Source organism: Pectinophora gossypiella, chromosome 5, assembly GCF_024362695.1.
Source record: "Pectinophora gossypiella chromosome 5, ilPecGoss1.1, whole genome shotgun sequence".
Classification (NCBI taxonomy): Eukaryota; Metazoa; Arthropoda; class Insecta; order Lepidoptera; family Gelechiidae; genus Pectinophora; species Pectinophora gossypiella.
The window spans coordinates 9,390,234-9,415,606 of NC_065408.1; the positions used below are offsets into that span (position 1 = coordinate 9,390,234).

Sequence of the window (25,373 nt, forward strand, 5' to 3'; positions counted from 1 at the left end):
ACACACAGTTATTCTTCAACTTTTCTATTATTTTCAGATCTGGCGAACTATTTCAGTTTATCTAATGAAGGAGCCATTGTCTCAGTTACATTGCCGAGTCCTATCCCTGAGCAATCACTTCCGGATAATCGAATAATAGTGCTGGAGCTACGGGCATCAGCACCAGAAACTATATCTGCCTATGCAACTATAGTATATGAAATTGTACAAGAAAATAGCACTCCAGATATTGAACAACTTGCATTCAGTGACACTTTCTACACTGGTCATTACACTGAAGACGATGGACTAGTAGTTAATGACATAACATTGACAGAGGGCTATGACGAAAACGTGCAGTTCACTCTTGAAGGAGGTTTGCTTCCTTTTTATATTAATATCTTAGATTAAGTAAACTGAAAATCTTGAAAAATACATAGTAAGCATTAATCTTCTATTTTTTTTTTTTTGTTACAGATGATTCCCAATACTTCGGGTTGACATTGTCAGAAAACACAGTAACACTAAGAGTTATTGCTCTTATACCACCAGCAGTTGTAACGAGCAATAACCAGTTAGTATTCGCTATTCGTGCCGAGAAACCCGACGCTATAGCTGCAACGGCTACCATTGTAATATCACTATTAAACGGTAATAATCAAATTACAACATATGAATACAGCAGCGACAATACTCACGTAGTTGTGATATTAACCATTTAATTGTATTTTTATAGATTTTACTGAAAACAGCATTCTTGGGTTTGATAGAGTGACTTACATTGGTTCAATTGAAAATGGTGCTAGCAGTTTAGAAGCAATCACTCTGAGTGAAGGATACTCAAACGATGTTACGTTTACATTACACGGAGGTAAGACTAAAATTCTAAACATTTTGTGCATTTTATTACACACAGTTATTCTTCAACTTTTCTATTATTTTCAGATCTGGCGAACTATTTCAGTTTATCTAATGAAGGAGCCATTGTCTCAGTTACATTGCCGAGTCCTATCCCTGAGCAATCACTTCCGGATAATCGAATAATAGTGCTGGAGCTACGGGCGTCAGCACCAGAAACTATATCTGCCTATGCAACTATAGTATATGAAATTGTACAAGAAAATAGCACTCCAGATATTGAACAACTTGCATTCAGTGACACTTTCTACACTGGTCATTACACTGAAGACGATGGACTAGTAGTTAATGACATAACGTTGACAGAGGGCTACGACGAAAACGTGCAGTTTACCCTTGAAGGAGGTTTGTTATACTTTATTGTGCGCATTGTTCGCGGACAATTGCTGCTAAAATCGGATAGGTATATTAGTTAATGCCTTTGGTATTGGTTTCATACAAGACCATTAAATGCCCCAGGGGTGACAGAGTCATCTTCTCTGCTCTCCACTGGGGCAAATCCTGTTCGGCGCGTCCTTGCCGCGGGGGTGGGCGTCTCTTGCTTCGAGGTTGGAGTGAGATGGTGGCTGAGTTTGGATAGGGACCCAGACCTGCGGTATATAACGTTGCCCAGGGATACGGGTGAAGACCTCATCGCTTGCAGAGGTTAGAGATGGGAGCCATCGGTATGGCAATGCAGGACGGAAGGTGCAAGTCACAGGCACTATAGTCCAGGTTATAACCTGGAACCAGATAGAGAGCAGCAGTAACTGTCAGTGCTATTCAGAGCCGTAAGACAAGAAGCCTAGTACGACTTACGAAATAAGCAACTCTGGGCGCCATCCCTCTCGCATCAGACAGAGTACTGCGAGGCGGAAGGCAAGAGGGAAACTACTGCCCTATTTTTCTCTAAAAAGTAGCATCGAGAATGAGAATACACCGACAAGAGCATGGCTCTGAAATATGTGGTGACGATGATATTAAGTAGTTAATATACCTTTAATGCCATAGCGACTGATTTACGTACTTGAGCTTTGAAAGGGAACTCTAACATAATTATGTTATGCTCAAGTACGTAAAATACCAACAGTCGCCATTGCGAAACACGGCAAGATTTTCAATATTATTTTACTTTAAAAATATTTTGTTTTCAGAAACTGCACAATATTTTGACATTACGGTATCTGGGGATACAGTAACGCTTACAGTACCAACTCCTATCCCATCCGTAGTCATAGCGGATAATCGAAACCTAATAATTACAATTCGAGCGGACAAACCTAGTGCAATAACTGCTAGAGCTGTAATCGTCATATCACTTTTAAATGGTAATTTTTAACTATTATTATTAATACATTTAATTTATTTAATATACTTAACTGATTTTCATTCATTTTCTCTTATTGTAGAAGACACGGGAGGTATAATTCTAGGCTTCGATCGAATCTCATACCAGGGGTCAATAGAAAATCATGTGGTTAACATGGACGTTATAAATCTCAATTCAGGGTACACTGAAGCAGTGTCCTTTACTTTAAGTGGTGGTAAGCATCGATCCATTATTTCAGTATTTTTTCCAATCGTGAAGCTTTTTAACTATTAATTTAGGATATAGTATATTTTAAATATTAAGTAAATCTTTTTTCTTTCAGATCTAGCTGACTATTTCATCTTATCGAGTTCAGGGCCGATAGTCACCTTAACTCTTGATCGTGAGATTCCAGAACAATTGATCCCAATTAACGGGATAATAGTATTAGAGTTACAAGCTTCAGCTACTGAAGCAATATCTGCATATGCTACCATCGTGCTTGCGTATGTTTCGGAGGAAAATATTCCAGTTGCAAATTTATTAGCCTTTAGTGACACTTACTATACTGGATACTACACTGAAATGGATGGATTGTCAGTTGAAGAGGAAATTAAATTAACAGAAGGACATGATAGCAACGTAGAATTTATCCTCGAAGGAGGTTTGTTTTAATTTCTATTACATTGATCACACTTTTAAAAAACGTAACCTAATGTTCATTTCATTTATTTACAGAGAGCGCTCAATATTTCCAGTTAGAAATATCTGGTTTTTCGGTGATACTAAAGGTGACTTCTATACCACCAGCTGTAGTCGCTGGTAACCGGAAACTCATTTTCGTTATTCGTGCCGATAAACCTGACGCTGTAACTGCTAGAGCAACCATTATCATTGCTCTTAGAGATGGTAAAATGTTTTACATTGTTCATAATTCTTAACTTTAAACATCTTACTATAAATAAACGATAACAATATTTATGTTCATATCATTACAGAATACGATGAAGAAACAACAATAATTGGATTCAACCGTATAAGTTACGTTGGTTCAATCGATAATAACATAGTGACTTTAGAACAGATAGTGCTTAGTGAAGGATATTCTGAGGAGATCACTTTTACGTTACATGGAGGTAAAATATACTTATTAATGCTAAAATACTAGACATCGCTACGTAGCTTTACTATAGCATTTTTAACCATTTGTCTGTTTGCAGATTTAGTAAACTTTTTCAATATAGCATTACAAGGACCTATAGTTTCTATTGTGTTGCCAAATGCTATACCGGAAGAATCTGTACCAGACAGTCGTATCATAGTGTTAGAGCTTCAAGCATCAGCACCTCAGACTATGTCCGCTTACGCAACGATAGTCTTCGAAGTTGTGCAAAGAGATGAAGAATTTATGGCGTTTGATGCACCTTACTACGTTGGCGAGTACACAACAGAGGGAAATCTTATTATGGAAAGTACTATTTTATTGTCAGAAGGATATGATGATAACGTAATATACCATATTGAAGGAGGTACGTATTTCTCGGCAACTGAATACTATGACACTTGTTACATATAATTTAATGTACTTTTTTATTTTTCAGAACACATAGAATGGTTCTATATTGAATTTTCAGAAAATGAAATAACTCTCTTGTTGGCTCCTAATGCTCAGATTCCACCGGAAGTTTTAGAAAACAACCGCAAACTTATATTAGTTGTTGTCGCTCAAAAATCTGGTAGTCCATCAGCAAGATCTATCATTATAATATCACTTCCTATAGGTAATCATTTTAATACGTTATTTTTTAATGTTACTGTTTATTTCTTATATTTATATGTATACGTCATCAACTTCCCGTACTTTTCAGTGAATCAACGATAAAAATGATCATATTTCATGTTCGATTAGGTTGATTTTACATACCCTGAATTACTTATATCTAATTTGATAAGATAATACTATTATTGATAAAACATAACAATGCTTTACGGTATTAAACGATACACGTTCTAAGCTGCTACTCAGATTATTCCAGTTTCGCATTCAACATTGACGCAATATATTTCAATAATGTGCTTTTTTTTTTCAGATTGATATCAATGATTGTGGTTTTCGTATCTCTTAGTGCATAAGGTTCTTGTATTTATATTTCATTGGTTTATACCTTCCAGATTCTGAAAATGGTGGTTCGCAACCGGGAACAACGTTCGAAAAAGTGTTATTTGAGGGTATTGTACAAGAAGGCGTGGTACGACATGACACTATTAGACTTTCTGGTTATGAAGGAAACAATATCCAGCTATTGGGAGGTATTTATTTTCGTAAATACTTTATCATTTTCAACAGCCTCTGTGGTCCAGTGGTGAGCGTTGGGCTCACGATCTGGAGGTCCCGGGTTTGAATCCCGGTGAGGACATATCACAAAAATTATTTGGTGGTCGCTAGTTTGGCTAGGAAATTACAGGCTGATTGTCCAAAAGTAAAATGATCCGTGCTTCGGAAGACACGTTAAGCCGTTGGTCTCGGTTACTACTTACGTTACATGAGCCATTTCAGGGGCCTTTGGCGGCTCAATAATAACCCTGACACCAGGGTTGCTGAGGTTGGTAATTCACCTCACAACCACACGATAGAAGAATATTTTCAAGAGACAATATTTTCAGTTAAAGTAATATGAATAGTTTTCATCGTTAACATTTGTAAAGACGGCAAATAAAACATAAATTGATGCAGATTTGTAGGCTAAAGTTCTAGTCTAAAAAAATATTTAATTTAATGCAAGAAACTGAGACTGGTATAATAAACCTAAATTAAAGTTTGTCTCGGTGCCAGATGTTACAATATTACTTGTACAATTTTAATAACACTTTCATAGAATACATTAACTTGTACAAAACAAGATAACAACCAGTCTTATTAGCTTTCAAGTTGCAGACGTAAGCCCAACAAAATCTGGCAAGCTTTGTTTGGTAGTGAAAAATAGTAGCACAAGAGTACAAATCGTTTGCCAAAATGGTGTCGTGTCCAATTCCAATAAAGAAATCCAATTTTTTGCTTGTATAGTATTTTGTTTCGTGCCATGAAGTGGAATGGCCAAACCTATAAAACTTTATTCGATTTTGTGTAACAGTATTTCTGTGCAATAATTTTATTCGAACAGACTACTTTAATCGTAAACTACAGATTTATGTCGTACATACATACACACATAAACTCACGCCTATTTCCCACCGGGCTAAGCACAGACTATAGAATTCCATTTGCTTCGATCCTGACACACTTCTCTTGCTTCCTCCACATTCATCAATCGCTTCATACACGCACGCCAGTTCAGAGTAGCTCGTACTAAACCTTTTCTAAGGACATCTCCAATTTATGTCGTAATTGGTATAAACTTAATATACGACAGTAATTTAGTTAGATAATCTAGAGTCCTTAGGATCTAACTATATTAAAGCTACAACGAATACAGCCAAGCTTGATTCCTAAAAGGGTAGCCAGAACCACAAATACAACTCAAATTAACCCTAATTTTGTTTTATTTCAGAATTTGCAGAATTGTTTGAAGTGTCGATTGCTGATGAATTGGTGACTGTCCAGGCGTATAATCCACTATTTCCAGCAGCGGATACCACATACATAGCTCTGCAACTTCAAGCGGGCGACGCAGGCGCCGTGCTTCTACTTGACATTATTCATACTGGTGTGTAAACTTATGAACCAATTATAAAAATATTTATCCTATTTGTAAAGGCAACCTAGCAACTTGCATACTTTTGAAAATTAAACATAGGACCACTTATTTGTAGAAAAGCGTCTTTGGTGGTGGCGGGAAATTTAGTAATAAAGTAACAGTAATCGCCTAGTCGTACATTGCGATACCTTTTTTTTTATTGATGTGACTTATTGTAGATTTGCCGCACTTGGCCGGACAAAATGCCTTTTGTCGATCGAACCCAATGTTCTTCGAAAAAATGCGCCACTGAATTCTGTATAAGGGCTTCCAAAACTTCCAAAAATTCTCTGTTGTCATTATTTTGGTATTGTGAACAGCGCTCACGGACAAGAAAAATATCAGTACGGTCTTAATTTCCGTGTGCCTGAAACGATAAAAAAAACGTGTAGGAGATCCTATCTTCATGATTAAATTTCCTTTCAAATAAAACTGCCGGAATATTTGCATACCTATCTGCGCGAATGAAATATTACGAATGTGAACTTCAATTACTTACCCCGAACTCTAAATACTTTCTGTTAGTGTTAAAAAAAATATATGTTGCAAATACATTTTTTTTTTATTTAATTTCTGAAAATACGTGATATTTTTTTAATTACTTTCAAATTATAATACATATTATTTTTTGTTTGTATAGCACTTACCCGTGCTTAGAGAAACACAAAGAAAAAAATTAAATCGAAAAAAAATCTGACTCGGACGGGACTTGAGCGTGCTCGTCACTGCTTGACAAGAGCTGCGGTTTCAAGTCCCGTCCAAGTCAGTTTAAATTTCCTCTTTGTAGATAAGTACATAATATTCACATTAATATAATTTCGCACACTTACACGTTTTTAGAAACCCACCTAAACTAGAAAACAATATTATACGAATATTATGCAATTCTATTTTTTTTTAAAGCAGTTAATCAACAGCTTATATAGTATATATACATAGTAATGATATAATATTTCAAGTAACAAGAAAGCCAATTATGGATTACCCCGGGTTACATATGAAACGTCTAAGTATCGCTTAGTTTACAATTATACATAAAAAACCTGCGATATATGTATATTATGATCGAAGTAGGAATTATATAATATATTACATACATTCAAGTAAAATTTAACAACTCCCTTTTTTGAAGTTAATAAATTATCTTTGTTTCACGTAAAATGAAATCTGAATTTAAACAATATTGTTCTGTTTAACGTTGCTGCTCAACACAAAAATGAATATTTATAAAAAAAAATCCTTTCCGGCATCCCTTATACGGTAGGTTCCTCGTTAATTTACGTATTTTTATGGAAAATTTCCTCCCACACTGAAAAAAGCAATTAATGCAAATGCTTGGGACATTCCGGACGGATTTACGTCATATTTCGAAGGATTTGAAATAGCTGCCCGGATTTGAAGCATAGACCCTTGTAAACGTTTTATAACCATTGATCCGTGCCATTGTCGTTACATAACATTATCCAATAATACAACAAGAACATAACATAACAAACTTTATTGCACAAACGGGAAATTACAAAACAAAAGAGAAATAGAAAGAGCATAATAGACCGCCTTATTGCTAAGTAGCAATCTCTTCCAGGCAACCTTTAAGCGTAGGAGATATTTAATATTATATAATATAGCGGAATAGTGCAGCAAGGGAATACTTGTACGCATAAAAATAAAATACAAAGATAGAGCCATTTGTACCCTGTCTTCCCTTTCGGTTATGTTGCGAAACTGCGTATATCATCTACTTCGATGAAACAAATTATAAACGCTACTGATTTTGATTTGGGATGGCTTTAACTTAAAATCGAATCGTAGGACAGTACCAAGGTTACATAGTTCTTTTTGAAATTACTTATTTTAGAAACTAATGTAATTAAGTATAATCAATTACCTCACAAATTTGTTTTTCCCGCCACACGTAGGTATTTACCCGTTTAAAATAATTTACTAGATAGGTATAAAGTAAGTAAATCTTTAAAACTGACTAATATAAAGTTTAATAGACATTTATTAGAGGTGAATCAAAGTGAACTTTTTTGGGCTTCATTCCCTGGATCTGTCTGTCGTATGATTTTCAAATTGCAATGTTATTATTATAATATAAATATAAGGAAATACCTACCTGAATATTTTACTTACTAAGGCACTCATTTACCATCTGTTACTGTAACGTATATACTTATCACAGAAAGTATATTTATATATATTTAACTCATGAAGTATTTATACTTAATTAGACAATAAAAACATTTAATTTTTCATTTCTTTTATCTTTTCCCTTTTTTCAGAGAATTCGGGGCTGCCTACAGTATCATTCGGCTCGACTTCATACGTCTTAAAGGTGGATGTCAGACAGTCAGGTCTAATAGGCACAGTACAGGCAACAGCAGACAACAATGAAAGGGTTACCTACTCTTTGATAGTAAATAACGGTATGTACACATTCAATACAATACAATACAATACAAAAACTCTTTATTGCACTTAAATCATATTCATCATATTCGCATAAAAACAGGGTGTTAGGACATCGTAACGAAAATTTTGAGAGATAATTTATGCCGATTCTGAGTGGAATTTTCCGTCGCAAAAGTATGGAACGGAAAATTATTTAAAAATAAACTTAAATTTTCATGAATTTTCCGACAGGGAAAGCCACTTGATATCAACTTAGAATCATGGTCTGAATTTCACTAACACCCTGTTTTAGGGCACGCCTATTTCCCGTTGAGACCACGGATTTCCACTTACTACGATACCTAATCTAGATACACTGTTGCAAAGTCTTCATGCAGGCTTGTCGGTTTTTAGTACTTTTGACCTTTAAAATATCCTATATTTGGTCGCGGTATGCACGCCTAGGCCTTCTTCTTCCAACTCTACCACTTGCTCTGTCATAAATCTTTTTTGTATGACGATATGTACATACGTTTATGATCCTTACACAAAGAGGCGTCGAATATTCCGAAGATGAGATTTTTTTTACAATGCTCTTATTTGTATACACACAAACATCCCAACACATATTTGCTGCACGAAATTTTCACACTTCCGTCTCTCTATATCTTGAGTTAGCAATACTGCGTTATATATCTGTCGTGGCCAGATCACAGAATTGATCATTTCATGACGTGCTCGATCATTTCATGAAATGGTCATATTTCATGAAATAGAATATCATTCGTTGGCCACATCATGATGTAGTTTGGCCAGATCAACGAACACAAAACGTTTAACGATATGAGCGACTAAATGCATGATTACTTCATGATATGGCCAAACGTTGGCAATCATATCGTAAAATTAGTAACATTATCCACCGATAGTGGCGCTGGTGTCGATTATATTATCCAGCTCAAAGCTTTTTTTCTACTTCAGACTTGTTCCGACTGAGACCCTGTGAGGTCGATTTTTAATACCACTGCGTCGCTTACTAAGTTCAAGATAAATGATGAAATTCTGTTTAATAATAAATAAAGACAGATCTAAAACTAACGAAAAATATTTATTTATTTATTTATTCATTTATTCGTAGGGATAGTAACAGCTTTACATTTTAAGGTTACAGTACAAAGATGAAATTTATAAGCCAATTATAACTATCCTCGGTTTACAATTTGATGGAGGCGAACATATGTAGATATTGATAAAAAATAAGAATACAAAAGCAAATTGTTTGATTAACGAAACACCGATAAGAAGATATGCATATACACACACACATATATACATACATATACATATACAAAAATAATAATATATAAATAGTAATAAATAATAATACTGAATAATGTAATAATAATATAATAAAGTAACAAATATTATATTGTAGTGCTGTCGTATGAAGTGATTGTTATATTGTGTATTTGTGTCATGTTGCAATGGAATTGTATTGTAATGTATCGTTTTGCATTGCATTAAATTGTATTGCATTGTGATGGTGTTGTGTTGTGTTGTGTGTTGTTTTGTTGTGTGTTGTATTGTATTGTTGATACAATACAATCAAACACACAATATGATTATTGTATTGTACTGTTTGTATTGCATTACACTGCACTCCACTGTTAAATTAATTTGTTTTCTATTTAAGTAACTTATTTATGTTTTAATCAAGAAAAACGTAATGATAAGTACGACATTTTATCACGTTTTTCTATGACATCACAGTGTGCTTTTCATACAACTTCCATAGTAATTTCGTGTTTTGACATTTAGGAAACTAGCCTATTTCTTAGGTAAGTTCAGTTAATTATACCTAATATTTTCAGTCCACAACTCTAATATCGTAGAATAGGATTTTTATGTAATAGAGAGAAACCAAACTCCGTAATATAACAATTAATTAAGTATAAGTTTCTATACTTATACTAATCTTGGGAAGCAGGGCAAACTACCTATTATTTATTAGTATACCGTATAAAGCTTTACCCGATTACTCTAGCCATACAGGCAGCCAATCAGCTCGCGACACCAAACACTTCAGGTCCCCGATACCGACCCCGCCGGCGTGGTCGACGATTTCCCTCATTCAGCGCTTATCGCTATCGACCCACTAGGGTCGATTAATTCTTTCAAATATTTTTCCTCTCAGACGACGCCCTGAGCCGATGTTCGCGCCCAACTGGGCACCCTCAGGCCTGTTGTCTTAAACGTTGTACTGGGTGAGAGCCTTCAGCGCTCCCCATTTGTCCGGCCAAGTAGTTAATGCCATCTGCGGCAAATCTACAATAAGTCACGTCAAAAAAAACGTATAAAGCTACATAGTCACCTATGTAATATATTTATGTGGTTAATATCCATTGTTTTTGTAATGATTTTAGTAGATGAATACTTATATTGTCATTTAAGATCATGCTTCACAAAGCGATATTATTACAAACTCCATTGAATTAGCTAGAGATCATTTGGTAGCAAAAGTTTTAACAATAATTTTTAGAGGCTGCGATCACGCCTATTTCTTGTTGGGGTAGGCAGACCCCACGGAATTCCATTTACTACGATCCTGATCATAGTAACTGTTTGGTTTATACATTCTATACATCGGCGATGTACTTCTTAACACTTTTTAAAATATTATATAGTACTTATTATCTAGTGTATTGGATATAATACTCCCTCCAGTTGTTTGAGGGAGGCCTGTGTCGTTGTCGTAATGTAAAAGCAATACTTAGGCTCTCTACAGGGTAATAGATCCTAAATAAATTGATTCTACCATCCATTTACTCATTCATTATGTACGAGTCTATATTATTGTCACACATACATACATATAGCACAAAATCCTTTTCACGCTCTTTAGTTCGCCATCACGGAAATACAACGCCTGGAAGTTTTGTTAGAGCAAAGTTTCTTTTCTGCAGATTTGTATTGTTCAAGTAAGTTGCGATCAATAAAAGCCAAAGAATACTGTCCGTCGCCTCGATCGCAGCGATTAATCGGATATATTTTACATAACAAATCAAGCGGATAGAGAATAGATGATCCAAAAGAAAACTGCTAATATATACCTACCTAGTATATGGTCGTAAGGCCCAAATGCCTTTTAAAATCCAAATCCCATTGTTTAACTATTGTGTCTGGAAATCCGGGCGTTACGAGATAGCAAGAAATGAACACCTATCAGTTGTTATTTTTTATATATGAAATAGATTACATAGAAATCCCGTAATCACAACAATCATACACAATGAGTCTGAGAGCGTGAGTTATCCCTGTAATGTCACCTCCACAGTCTCCACAGCCTGTGCCCAAGCGCTGGCCTTCCTCAAACAACTGGAAGGAGTATATGGAGTATATGGATAAGAACTACATCGCCGATGTATATAATGTATAAACCAAACATTCTACGTATATACATCGGAGATGTAGAAAAAGCGATAATTTTGAAATATAAACAATAATAAATGATATTTCCTATTCAGAACTTTATAAAACAATGTGTCTATATTGTTTCGTTCTATTCTCTATGAAACAACCGAAGAAAATGCTGTTCGACAAAGTATCAGCCATTTTTAATATCCAAGTTAGGTGTTTTACCCCTCTATTTTTACGATGCAAACATAGTAGTTTGAAACCAGTGTTTGAAAATATGAACATCATTTTTCAGCGCACCTACTGCAACGAATTTCGATCAATTCTGATGGAGAACTACATTTGTCGGCACCAGCGAATATTGGAGAATATAGTTTTGAAGTAATGGCTACTACTGCATTCTCACAGGCTTATGGTACAGCAACGGTAAGAACTGTAACAAAATATTTATAATAATGCAAAGAAACCATAGTCACAAATAATTATAACAACATCAAAATAGGGTTCGATCAATAAGTAAGTACTAGATAATTTGTAAAACTGTACTTACCGGGAATAAGTACAACCCATGAGTTTTCAACAGTATTCCGTTACAGTTTACAACCCATCAGTTTTCTACAGTATTCCGTTACACTTTGTAAAGTTTTATGAAAGTAAGAAATTGATTAAAATGAATAAACGGCTAGTGATGGGTCTATCCTTGTTTAACGAACACCTGCTTATAAAAGTTGTTATTATTTTTCTCCAGGTACAATTAACGGTGGACGCAATATCCGAATGTGTCGATAGCCGGGCTCTTCCTCCACTCACAGTGCTAGACAGAGACGAAGAGAGTGCTCACAGAGACCTGTTCCTCTTAAACGAGCCCGAGTACCAGGGCTGCACATTCACCCTCAGAAATCTGTGGCCCAGCGAACAATCCTGGCTTTACCTCGACGATACTGGCTTACATACACACGCTATCGACAGGGAACACGAATCGATCGCCTTTATGGCTCTATCGCAAGTTCAAGTCGAGCTTATCATGGACTGCGATACAGATAGCACACGATCTAAACGCTCCGTGAACACGGAGCCAAGACTCGATCATCTGGGGCCGTATGATTACGGTGACAGTACTTGGCTTCTTGGCAATACTATCTCGCACAACCCTAGACGCGGCATTTTCAACCTAATAGTAAACGATATTAATGATAATGCGCCAATATTCGTCGGAAAGGAACAGGAGCCTATAGTTGTCGCGTATCCAATCGCGGAACTTGAAGAAAGAATATTGCCGAGAGCTCTAGCCGAAGTTGAGGTAATCATGACTCATGTTGGTTCAAAACACAGCCATTTGTTATTATTAACTTGGACGTTAATGTGTCCAACTTGTTCATACTACAACTACTTACTGGCAAAGTGCCCTCTAACTCTTTTGAAAAGGAGGCAGAAATTACGGAATTACTTACTATCATACAAATAAGCCATGGGAAACTATATATGAAGACCATTCTAATTATTATTTTTTGACAACTTGTCAGAAGACAAAATGTTTTTTTTTTACTTCTCCAAGTTCGCTAAATGTGACTATAGTTCCTTAATTTCCATTATGTTCAAAATTAAATAGGTAATTGACATTTTTTGTTGAAGTTCAGTATTACATACAAACTTACGTTTACTAGGCAACAGACGCGGATGTAGGGGAGAACGCGGCCATAGTGTACTGGAGCAGAGAGGAAGTACTAGCAGTATCACCACACAGCGGGTTTGTGCATGTTCGGAACAATGCTAGACTGGAAAACAATACCAGACTCACCATTCTTGCTACAGATCTCAACGGACACGAACAAGGCCTCACTGCCTCCTTGCAACTTTTGGTGAGTTTTTACATACAAAATCCAACCAGACTATGTTTCCCCTAGATAATGCGAGAATACATTTACTAGGTAAGCCTGTTTCGCCTTTAAACCACATGTTCAATTAACTTCAGATGAAATTAAGGTCAAACGCCAACCTATTTAGGCCCTTAAAATCATAGCTGAGCTGTAACTTAGATTTTTGGTAAGTAGTATATTTCAAAATAAATACGAGGTAGGTACGGTCACGAGTACCAATATGTATACACTTTGAAACCATGTCACATTAACTTTTTTGACAAATTAATCCGTACGTCTCATTAAATGTCAAATATGATAGTGCGACAGGGTTCTAAAGTGGGTACATGATATAGCTCATGACTGTACTTATAATATACTAGTGCAAGACCCACTGATATACTATAATACGAGGTCAATGGCAAGATCCTAATAGTTTTACGTAAGTACCGATGGATGTAGCAGACAAGATTTGATCCCGCTGAAAGCAGACCAAAATACTTCAGCAACGTACGCGCTGTCAGAATTTTCTGCTTTAATATGGAATTATAATCGCTATTGCTAAACAGATAAGGTCGAATTTTGTTTTGTTAATTTGAATAATTCTGAAAGAAAAATAATAATTAATTATAATTATTATTAATTATAATTTGAATAATTTTGTCTTCGAAAGAATTCGGTAATGTCACTGGATGGTATCCGAATTCTCTCTGTTCCGTGATACTTAGTAATTATAATTACATATACCTACAACTCCACCAACCCGCACTGGAGCAGCGTGGTGGAGTATGCTCCATACCCCCTCCGGTTGATTGAGGGGAGGCCTGTGCCCAGCAGTGGGACGTATATAGGCAGTTTATGATACCTACAACTGTCATTTTTTCTTTTTTAATTGAAATTTTGTCTACCTACCATACTATAGATAGGTAGTTGTGCTAGGTTTTCGTTTTCCCACTCTAAAGTAAGTTTCTGAAAGAAATTGGCACCTCAAAAATGAAGAACATCTACGTAGGTACCTACATACTTGTTTAATTTCCCTTGTCGAGTCTAGTACATTATTATGTACTTATAGTGGTTCTACATAGCTTTATGTAGGTAGCCGGTGTTAGTATAAGCTAAATTAAATTTACATCATTATAACCACGACAATTGCACAGATACTTTCTTTCATTCCTATTAATAATAAATAATTACTGGCTATAACTTGAAGTACTATAAATAAACTGAAGTAAGTATTTCAAATTATTCCATAAACAGATTTAAAAACAAAGCGTCGCTCGTGCTATTTGAAGGCTACTACCAATTAGCAATGACTCCCGAAATCCGTCAACATTCTTGTCAACAAACTATGATGTCATGGCATCCATCATAACTGGGAGTACCCATTACCCAAGTAGATGACCTTGGGAATCACTATTTCGAATCTATGTGTATCTATTTAGTGATATAGACTAAGTAAATTCCTTTTAGCCACTTAGTGACCATAAAACGGTTTACTTTATTCGCATAATACCGTCTGCGGTTGTCATGTGAAACTAGTGAATCACGAATGACAAGGCAACATCGGAGTTGATGATTTACTTTTTAAGTAGGTATATCCGTTTCAATATTATTTTGATGTCTTTACTGTTATTAGAATCAAAAACTTATAAATAATACAAATAATACCTAGGTAGGTACTTTTTATTAAAGCAGTATTTTGCAGTAAGTATTTCGATTTTTAAATTATTCCTCGCCTCGCTAAAAGCCATAAGGACGCCATTTTCCATGTACTAAGTTAAGAGTCTTTTGTAATTCTTAAAATTCTTTTTATTTTGGTGCAAGAAAGTATATTTTTATTCGTACTTTGATCCAATTTAAAAAAAATAAGAAATAATATTATTCTTCTGAATATCGGAACATAGGTATTTATCTCGCTAAACGCGGAAGCCAGAAGAAGAAAAAACAACATATTTATCTATCTATAAAAAGAACATAATATTTTTATTTTTTAAAGATTATTAAAGTCCTGCAAGAATCCAACATTCGTTTTTACGTACGCTTAACAACAATAATATTTAAATAAGTACTCGGAAAAACAAACAATGTACACATTCAACACAAGTGCAATTTATTTAGCAAAGGAATAACTTACCTCTTATAACGTGCGTACAAACGAATAGTAAATAATCATAAAATCAATTTGATAGTTTCAAAGACACCTTACCAAAAATTTACGATGCTTTGTATATCTATATACTACATACAGGATGTTAGTGACACCGTAACATAAAATTTCAGGGATGATTCAGGCCATGATTGATTCAGGTCGTTGATATCAAGTGGAATTTTCCGTCACAAAAGTATGAAACTGAAAATAATACTGTACTGTCTGTTTTCTTTGTATGTTTCTTTAGTCTGTTTTACTATGTACAAATAAATAAATAAATGAAAAAAAAAAACAACAGGAAATTCCACTTGATATCAACTCAGAATCATGATCTGAATCATCCCCGAAGTTTTCGTTACGATGTCACTAACATCTGTAAGTACGGCTACCAGTACGTACTCGTACGGAGTGTAAGTGACATCGTAACGAATGTTGAGGGAAATGATTCAGCTCATAATTCTAACTGAATATCAAGTAGAATATTTCATCACAAAAGAATGTAAACAACATTTAAAAAAACATGAAGTAAGTCATGAATTTTGTGACGGAAAATTCCACTTAATGTACAGGGTTTCCCAAGTGCGGGGTCCGCCAGTAATGTATAAATGTTTAAGTTTTTTAATAAATAAACATACTTATTCTATTCTATTAAATCAGAATCATGTGCTGAATCACCCCTGTGAGGTACGGTAATAGCTGAGATATGAACTGTATTACGATAAATGGTTTTACTTTATTTTATTTTACTTTCACTAAGGTACCACATGGATCACAAGACGTATATAAAAACAAAACCATGTCAAGTCAAAAAATATATGTATAAAAACATGTAAAAAGTCTATAAAACGTTCTGCGAGGAGTTCTCAACAAATTCAGTATTCGGTACGGTGTCACTAAACGTCCTGTATACTATTTATGTATCTCCGAACAATGCTTATAATTATCATGTTTAACAAGACAATAAAATGTTCTTAACTACCTTTGCTATTTACAGAAGGATCTATTCTAATCGTTAGGAGAACAATACGACCTCGCTTGATCAAACCAGAATGTGTGATAAGATCTTCACATTTAATCGCGTATGAATATTGAAATTATAGTTACCGTGAGGTCGGCTAGGGTGACCTTAACCGTTGCGACAGTATGATCTTCTTCTATCGTATAGATTGTGTAATGGATTACCAACCTCATCAACCCTGGTGTCAAGGTTACTATTGAGCCGCCAAAGGCCCCTGACACGACTCATGTAACGACTACATACTTACATTAGTAAGTAGTGTCCGGGACCAACGGCTTAAGTGCCTTCCGAAGCACGGATCATCTTACTTTCGCACAATCAGGTGATCAGCCTGTAATGTCCTAACCAAACTAGGGATCACAAAGTCATTTTTGTGATATGTCCCCACTGGGATCGAACCCGGGGCCTCCGGATCGTGAGCTAAACGCTCAAAATGGGGCTGACAGTATGGTGATGTTGGTTTATTGTCTTGTTGACATAACACGTAGCATCCGGAGCGTTCACCTATGGTTTCTGTTACTTCTACAAAGTACTAAATAATAGACGCATGCTCACTGTGCTCATAAGGCTAGTTTCCAATTAGTCAAATCAGTTACTTTTTACTAAACGTCAACACACGATATTACTTTAGAATTTGTATGAAAAAGCAATCTGTGACGTTATAGAAAAACGTTAAAAAAGTCGGACTCATTATTACGTTTTTCTTGATTAAAAGTAATAAATAAGTTAAATACATAGAAAAAAGAAAAGGTTTTTCGTTATTTTTAGATCATATTCATCATATGCAGACCAAATGTGTCAGCGAGCTCTCTTTCTTTTTTATTTAGGAAATTTTGCCTCTACCCAGCCTTATAGGGACACTCAAAAAGATTTCAACTAAAAACGTTTTAATATTTTTTCAGGTAAAACTAATTGATACCAGTCATATCGCAGTCATCACTGTCCAAAACGCGTTCCTGGATGATGAGAAATACATAGTGGGTAACCTCAGCGCCTCTATCGGATACGAAGTCAAAGTGCTAAAATCAACAGTCATTTCAGAGGAAATAACTTCAGAAACGGATGAAACTAGATCTAAACGACAAGCGATATTGTCTACTGGTGCGTCTCTTCAACTATATGTATACGGATTACTGCAACAAGAACCAGTTGATGTCCAACGACTCACGGAGTAAGAAATTTACTGTCATTAAAACGTACAATCAGTTTAAATAAACAAATCTTCTAATGATAATAATATGCAACTTTTCAGAGATATTAATGTAATAGAGACGGTCAGCATAGCGGACATTATATCTCTGGAAGATCATCTAGAGAACTTACAGATATGCCCGTCGCCAGGACGTGATATCGCCTTGTTAGTCTCTACAATAGTCCTCAGCGTCCTGCTGTTCATACTAATCGTAGTCGCAGCTGTCTGGTATTTCTTAAGATGGTAAGAATGCCGTTACTTAAATTACTTTTTCTTATCGTTTACAATTACTGTATACGCTATTCACTTGTTGCAGGCGGAAGAATCGCAACTATGAAGAATTTAGTGACGAGGCCAGCTTAGGAACACGTTCTGATTCACCAGTATCTTCACCAAAGCCAGAGAGTTTTCCAAAACCGAGAATAAATATAGAAGACTTGAAAAAAAGTGAGAGGCGACTTCAAGAAATGCTTCAAACACCCGTAGAAGAGGTGACGGTAGAACCAGTGGCGGTACCAAAACCAGTTGAATCAAAAGTAAACATTCCGGAAGCGCCAATAGTGATTCAGTCCATCGACAAGTTGAAAGATGCTGATGAGTCTGAAGAAGAAGATGTGTTCGGAGAAAGAGCAAGAGACAAAAGAAAATCGGTTGTAACTTTCAATGAGAACGTTGAAAAAATCATCCACGTCGAAGACCCTCCGGATGACTCAGACTTTGAAGTTTATAGGTTGTAATTTATAGTAGGCATGTAAAGATAGAAGCAATCAATTTAACGCAATTTGTATATATATTATTTTATTGTAAATGATGTAAATAAAAGTAAAATTACTGTAACTTTTCTCAAGTCGCTATTTTTATCAAAGTTTTCCTCAAACTGTGTGTATATTTTTGCGAATTTAGTTATTTTATCAGAAACCAAACTTGCATGGGTAATTCTTACAAGCCATTGCCCTCTTTATGTGCGACCCTAAGATATCATCACACATCCGCAAAATTATACATAATATTCTGAGTAGCGTCTGTAGTAGGTATGGAGTGCTAAAACGTCTTTGTTCCCTCGGACCGTTGATAACTTCTCATTAAAGTGAATTATAATTAAATGGCATTATGGATTATGAATTAGTCACTAACTGATTATTAAATGTAATTTCAAGCAAAACAATGAGTGGAAAGAAACTAGTTATATATTTTACTGGTAGGTAATATTTGATTAAGGACTAACTGATTGATAAAGCCTTAGGATAGATCTGGTAAACCTTGTGATAAGACTCATACATACATAATCTCACGCCTGTTCCTACCGGGGTAAGCAGAGAGTATGGAATTCCATTTACTTCGATCCTGACATCATCAATCGTTTCATACAAGTAGAGTAGATAGTACTAAACCGTTTTAAAAGACATCCCCAATTTGGTCAATATACGTCCTTCTCGGTCTTCTTCTGTAGGTCTTACCAACATCATCAGAGAAGGCTTGTGATGATAACAAAAAAAGAACTAAAAATAAAAATTAAGACATCGTCAACTTTTCGAACCACAACTCAAATTATTTAAATAAGGAATCCGTTTCACGCAGTCAAAATCTTTGACGTGCAACAAAATACTAAATATTACCTAATAGTGATCTTTACAATTTGAATACGAGTAACATTTTAGCGCTCCTACCTACCTCCGCTAACTGTCACACCAAAGTCGTGTAACAATATTATGGTCAAACTCGTATTTACAGTTATCCTTTGGTCGAGCGCTTTTTAATGGTATAGAATTTTGATATTCAAGGCGCAGAGAGTGGATAACATCGGAGACATGTCCAAAATCACCATTAGGTTACTTCTTTGGTCTCGCGTCTCATCTGTTACGCCTCCGCTTCTTTTTGTTGGTCCACTGTGGTGATCGATCGGTATAGTCCACACCTGCCTTTGTAATACACTATCTAAATCTTATTCAATGTTGCTACTACCTACAATGAAGATACAACCTGTAATTGAGGCGATAATTTTATCTGTCATTTAAACTATTTCAATATACAGGGTGTTAGTGACATCGTAACGAAAACGTTGAGGGATTATTCAGACCATGATTCTCAGTTGACATCAAGTGGAATTTTTCGTCGCAAAATTCCTGATTAAATATGTATATCGTGGGCGTCGTACGGCTGATGATATATATATATTATAATATATCTAATTCTATACTATTCTATACTATCCCATGGTCCAATCAATCCTTGACCGTATTTGGAAATGCGAGCTTATTTTATATGAAAACATTGAGATCCTTGTCCAGAAGTGACAAAATAAGACAGAGTGCGTCCAGTTAAAAAGTGGGTTAAATTATTTTTTCAAGTGTAAGTATATTTACTTTTAATACCTCTGAAACTGTTCTACGCATTTACTCATTACGCATTTACCTTCGCCATCAGCCCGCTGTAAAATATGTATTGCCCATACACACTTGCTTAACAGGAGAAAACCTGGCCCAGCAGTGGCACGTATACAAGGCTATACAGGCTATTTTTTATTATTTATGTATACGTATTTACTTTTAAAATATTTCTCAAACAAGCGACATTATCACCACAGTAGGATGTTATTAATAGTTTATTAATTACCTACGTAAAAACTGCGCACAAACGATAATATAGACAGGTACCTAAGGAGTGAGTCATAATTAATTAAAAATCGTTCATTTCCTGGCACCAGTTCTATTCATCAGAATTAATTCCAACCACAACATTCCAATACTTCTATGGTAAAGCAATTAAGTGTTTCGAGTTACTACAGCAACATTTATTAATGTTCCCGAGCATCAAATCGGAGTGAAATATTCGACATCCGGTTAAGCCCCATTTTTCTTTTTTTTAAGATTCTAATACACCTCCTTTAACCTGCAGTAGAACAGCGAAATTGAAAAAATCGAGTGTTAAAACGTCACGTGCAAGGTAGAGTAAGAAAAGGAATGTGTAAAAAGTTTCCGCTATAAATTATATTAAGCAATATTTTGGTACTATAATAGCTCGTGCTAGGCACGCTTGTGGCGTTGAGAATGCACCCGGGATGCGGCGTAGAACCGAAATGAGATGCAGCTGACGTGATGCGGATGAAAATGGAACTGCACTGTAAAGCTAGCCGTAAAACCGGGTACAACGGTCACAGATAAAGCTTTTTATGTAAAGTAGGGCTACAGAATAAGTAGTACTAGCACTGAAAAGAAAAAACTTTATCTTAGTAGTTCTGTTCAGTTATTTAAATGACTCCCCGTCAAATATGTAAATTTTATAAGACACAATGGGTCTGTACAGTCCTTGTCGTTCGCTCTGGTTATTTTTTATAATTGTCTGCTTTATTATTTTCTCTTTCTAAGCTACCCACGAAATTCTTTCTAGAAATAAAAAAAAATCCATATAAGTATTTAAAGATGATAAGTACTATTTTAGTACCGATACGGATCAATATAAAACACTGTAGACATTGTTTATAATCGAATGTCCCACGCGGGTTGTAAATACCTACATTGAGTGCATAAACTTTATTGCCCACGAGAGAAGATGTAAAAGATATCCGTCACAACTTCCTTTACATTAAATTACTTGGTAGTTTCAAACTCTTACTGCGTTTATCACACAAAATACAGCTGGTTCGCAGACCCGGATCATGCAAAATTCGTGTTTATTTGTCCGATTTATGATGACGTGCAAGTCGGCGGTGGCCGGTGCATAAAACCAAACGCAAACTTTTGATTTTCACAGAAATAACTGCATAATAACAAACACAGGAAAATACATTCTTCGTCGACCCACATTTCATACAAATGAATACAAGAGTCTTTGTTGTCACTCAATTATTTAATATAAAGCTATTGACAGAGGTAAAGTAACATAACGAATGTAAAACTGACCATCATTGACCCCGTAATTCCTACATTTCCGAATTTATTTCGTATTCAACATGATTCACCTGATGCTACAACCTACACATTAAAGTGTGATGCTCTGTCGTGGGGCCACCACCTCCAATTCAGTTGAAGACGATATAGTTTAATGTACGTACCATGTAGTCTTATTGCACGTGAAAAGATTTTATGTGTACCTACGTGCTATAGCCTCCGTGGTCTAGTGGTAAGAGCGTTAGGCTCCCGATCTGGAGGTCCGGGTTCTATTCCCGATGGGGACATTGTCGAAATGTCCTTTGTTTGGTAAGGATATTGCAGGCTTGAATCACCTGATTGTCTTAATAAATAAGGTGCTTCGGAGGGCACGTTAAGCCGTTGGTCCTGGCTATTAGCCGTAAAAATACCTCCACCAACCCGCAGTGGAGCAGCGTGGTGGAGTATGCTCCATACCCCCTCCGGTTGATTGAGGGGAGGCCTATGCCTAACAGTGGGACATATATAGGCTATTTATATACGTGCTATAATAAGAAAGAAAACAACAAATTAAAGTGGCTTCGCTGCAGAGTATACTCCGCAGCAGAGCCACTCAGTTTGCATACTTCGAGATATTTTCTTCCTGTAAATTGAAGTATAGATCAATGCACGTATTACGCACATAGCGTATGTGAAAAGATTTTATGTGTACTTGCTATAATAAGAAAGAAACAACTAATTAAAGTGGCTTCGCTGCACCTGTTGTAGCACGTACACGTAAAATCTTTTCACGTACACTATTTACATGGTACGTACATTAAACTATATGTCGTCTTCAACTGAATTGGAGGTGGTGCCCCGCGACAGAGCATCACACCATTTAAATCTTTCTTGTTTGCAGTATTTTAATAAAAGAAACTAAACAAAAAAAATATGGTTAAACGGCCTATATACGCCCCACTGCTGGGCACAACCTGAGGGGGTACGTGCTATTAGCCGTAAAAAAAAACTAAACTTAAAAAATCTATAAAAAAACTTTATGTGAAGCCTAATTGGCATGAGGAATAAATTTTGTGGCAGTAACGTATTACCGAAAAGCTTTTATAACCGAACCAAATGACGTAAAATATAATATGTAACCAATTTTCTGAAATAACATCAACCCTTCATGATTAATTTATGGAAATTTTAATGACAGCATAAACCATGTCTCAAATTTATATGGCACAAGCAGTAAATTTCGGCTCGATTTTACGAAGATCCTGTGTGAAACATCGTACAAACAAATAAATACGAACTATTATCGCCAAAATGACGAAAATGTGTTAATCAAATTGCCACAGCATATTACAAGTAGTTGAGACCACGGAGAATTATAAATAAATATTACTTAACAATTCCGTTTTGTCATTGTTGGTAAAACCTATGCACACAAGTATGTTCTGATTGACGTTCTTGTGAATTTGTTCACTTAGGAACGTTATGTAACAATGCAATTAGAATTCTCATATCCGCATACTAGCTCAATTTTCTACATAAAATATCATGGCCTACGTTATTTCATCTCAACCATTTACACTTTATGTCTGCGAAAGCTCATAAAGGATGTATAAAGGAACTCACATAGGCATTCGTAATAAAAATTATTTCAAAATAATGGAATATTCTACACCGGTGCGGCTGGTGAAGCTGCAGCAGACAGAAAGCGGGACAAGTATGCTGTTCTGGGGGCCAAGTACCACTTTGTCCCTTTGTCCTTCGAGACCACAGGATGTCTCGGAAGGGATCGGAAGCAATTAACTTTGTCAAGGAGATTGGGCGTCGGTTACGAGAGAGGGGATGTGATGCTCGCTCCGGTTCCTACCTGATGCAAAGGCCATTCAACGTGGCAACGCGATGAGTGACATGGGGACCTTTGCGCCGGGTGAAGCGTGGCGGGGAGGGGGGAGGCTGTTCGACTAAGCAGGGATCCCTGCTACAGCTACAATGTTTAGTTAAGTAGGTATTTTCTGGTTTTATTTTTATTATTTTTTATTTTTATTTGACACATTGCATATTATTTTGTTTTTATAAGATGTAAATAAGTGTTGTATCTTTCATTTGTAATTATTCAATTTTTTTTTAGTTATTTACAAAATAATTAAAATTATTTTTTGGGAATAAAAAAATTAGTATGTAAGTACCAGAAGCGGTATATAGGACGAGCCACTTTGCTTTGATAATGGCTGAACCTGTGGGCTGAACGAACACAGACATTACAAAATTAAAAAAAAATTCAAAAATATTTATTTTTCAAAATTGCCTTACAAAGTTAGCGCTTTTTGAACGTCAAAAACTAAATTATATATTATGTAAGTAGCTGTAAAACTACTACCACATCGGAATCTGTAACGCTGAGGGAAAGACGTGGCCAGAAAACCTCCCAGCAAAAACAAAGACTGTGTTGAGTATTGCTTATTTGAATCAAAACAATACAATAGCCAACTATATAGTCATATATATATATATGAAGAATGGAAGGAATGGAACGAATCGGGATGAAAATAATTAGAGACGAAATTGGGAAAAGCCACAGGCGGTCGGTTCTAATCAGATAAATGATGCATGTTCGGGTTGCCAACATAACTACGTAAATACGCAATTACTTACATTGCCATTTTTTATACATTTTCGTTGCGTAGAGACTAACAATGAAGTTGTTACATTTATACAATATAAAGTAATTTGTGTCGTATACTTAATATGCTACTCCTTATTTAATTAATAATATACCACTGAGAAAATGATACTTTTTGAGATTATTAATCGCAAAATCAAAATACATAGTACACATACGATTAATTACATTGATTATTTATTAATTCGATAAACGTCAACATTATTAAGTACTAATTTTCTTAAAACTTAAAACAATAACATAATTTATTGTGTGATTTGATACCCTCTGCCAAGACCAGACTAAACTAGGTGTATTAAAATTTCCAGATTTTATCTAGAAGTCTGTAAAAAGATTGCGGTCATGCCTTGAATATATTATTTAAAAGTGTATTTAAGAAAATAGAGTCGTAAATAAGGGAACCGTAACAAAATTTCGAAGCTAGTTTCATATGCAAAATTAATAGCGTAGGTAGTAGAGTTTGTTGTCACATGATTGGGTCGTTCACCTTATAGATTTGGCTTTCCGATTCTTTAACTAGTTGAAAAAATAAAGCTTTATATTAAAAACTATTAATTTGACTGGAGCACTTACTACATCACACCTCTGTTCATTTATCAACATCATGGATCGCGATAAAGAGTTTAACGACCTAACTATGTATATTTTTTACCATTTCACCAGTTTTATTTATACATCCGCTTAATTTAGTTAATCATAAGTAAAATTTAAGCAATACAAATACCAATGGGCTTTTTCTATCTAGAGATATTTCAATACTCCAGAATACAATACGGCTTAGGGGACATCTCGTCCCAGTCTTAAACTGGGCCCAGGGACGAGTTTGCCCTTTTCTAATTTGATAGTGGGTAACTGGGCCCACTATGATTGAGTTGTTGGGACGATTAC

At 35.5% G+C, this 25,373-nt stretch overlaps 1 protein-coding gene across 1 annotated transcript in view; it reads left to right on the top strand.

Moving 5' to 3' along the window:
- The window catches only part of LOC126366951 (uncharacterized), a 40,724-nt gene extending 21,935 nt beyond the window's left edge, over positions 1 to 18,789 (top strand). The window contains exons 42-61 of the mRNA XM_050010294.1: positions 38 to 355; positions 457 to 630; positions 716 to 850; positions 925 to 1,242; positions 2,031 to 2,204; positions 2,286 to 2,420; positions 2,529 to 2,849; positions 2,924 to 3,094; positions 3,184 to 3,321; positions 3,406 to 3,714; positions 3,787 to 3,966; positions 4,358 to 4,495; positions 5,734 to 5,889; positions 8,205 to 8,348; positions 12,023 to 12,153; positions 12,476 to 13,027; positions 13,392 to 13,586; positions 17,653 to 17,921; positions 18,003 to 18,185; positions 18,259 to 18,789. Of these exons, the coding sequence (XP_049866251.1) occupies positions 38 to 355; positions 457 to 630; positions 716 to 850; positions 925 to 1,242; positions 2,031 to 2,204; positions 2,286 to 2,420; positions 2,529 to 2,849; positions 2,924 to 3,094; positions 3,184 to 3,321; positions 3,406 to 3,714; positions 3,787 to 3,966; positions 4,358 to 4,495; positions 5,734 to 5,889; positions 8,205 to 8,348; positions 12,023 to 12,153; positions 12,476 to 13,027; positions 13,392 to 13,586; positions 17,653 to 17,921; positions 18,003 to 18,185; positions 18,259 to 18,679 (4,562 nt within the window). The 3' untranslated portion in view covers positions 18,680 to 18,789. The remainder of the gene's footprint in view (positions 1 to 37; positions 356 to 456; positions 631 to 715; positions 851 to 924; positions 1,243 to 2,030; positions 2,205 to 2,285; positions 2,421 to 2,528; positions 2,850 to 2,923; positions 3,095 to 3,183; positions 3,322 to 3,405; positions 3,715 to 3,786; positions 3,967 to 4,357; positions 4,496 to 5,733; positions 5,890 to 8,204; positions 8,349 to 12,022; positions 12,154 to 12,475; positions 13,028 to 13,391; positions 13,587 to 17,652; positions 17,922 to 18,002; positions 18,186 to 18,258) is intronic.
- Positions 18,790 to 25,373: the final 6,584 nt, after the last annotated feature.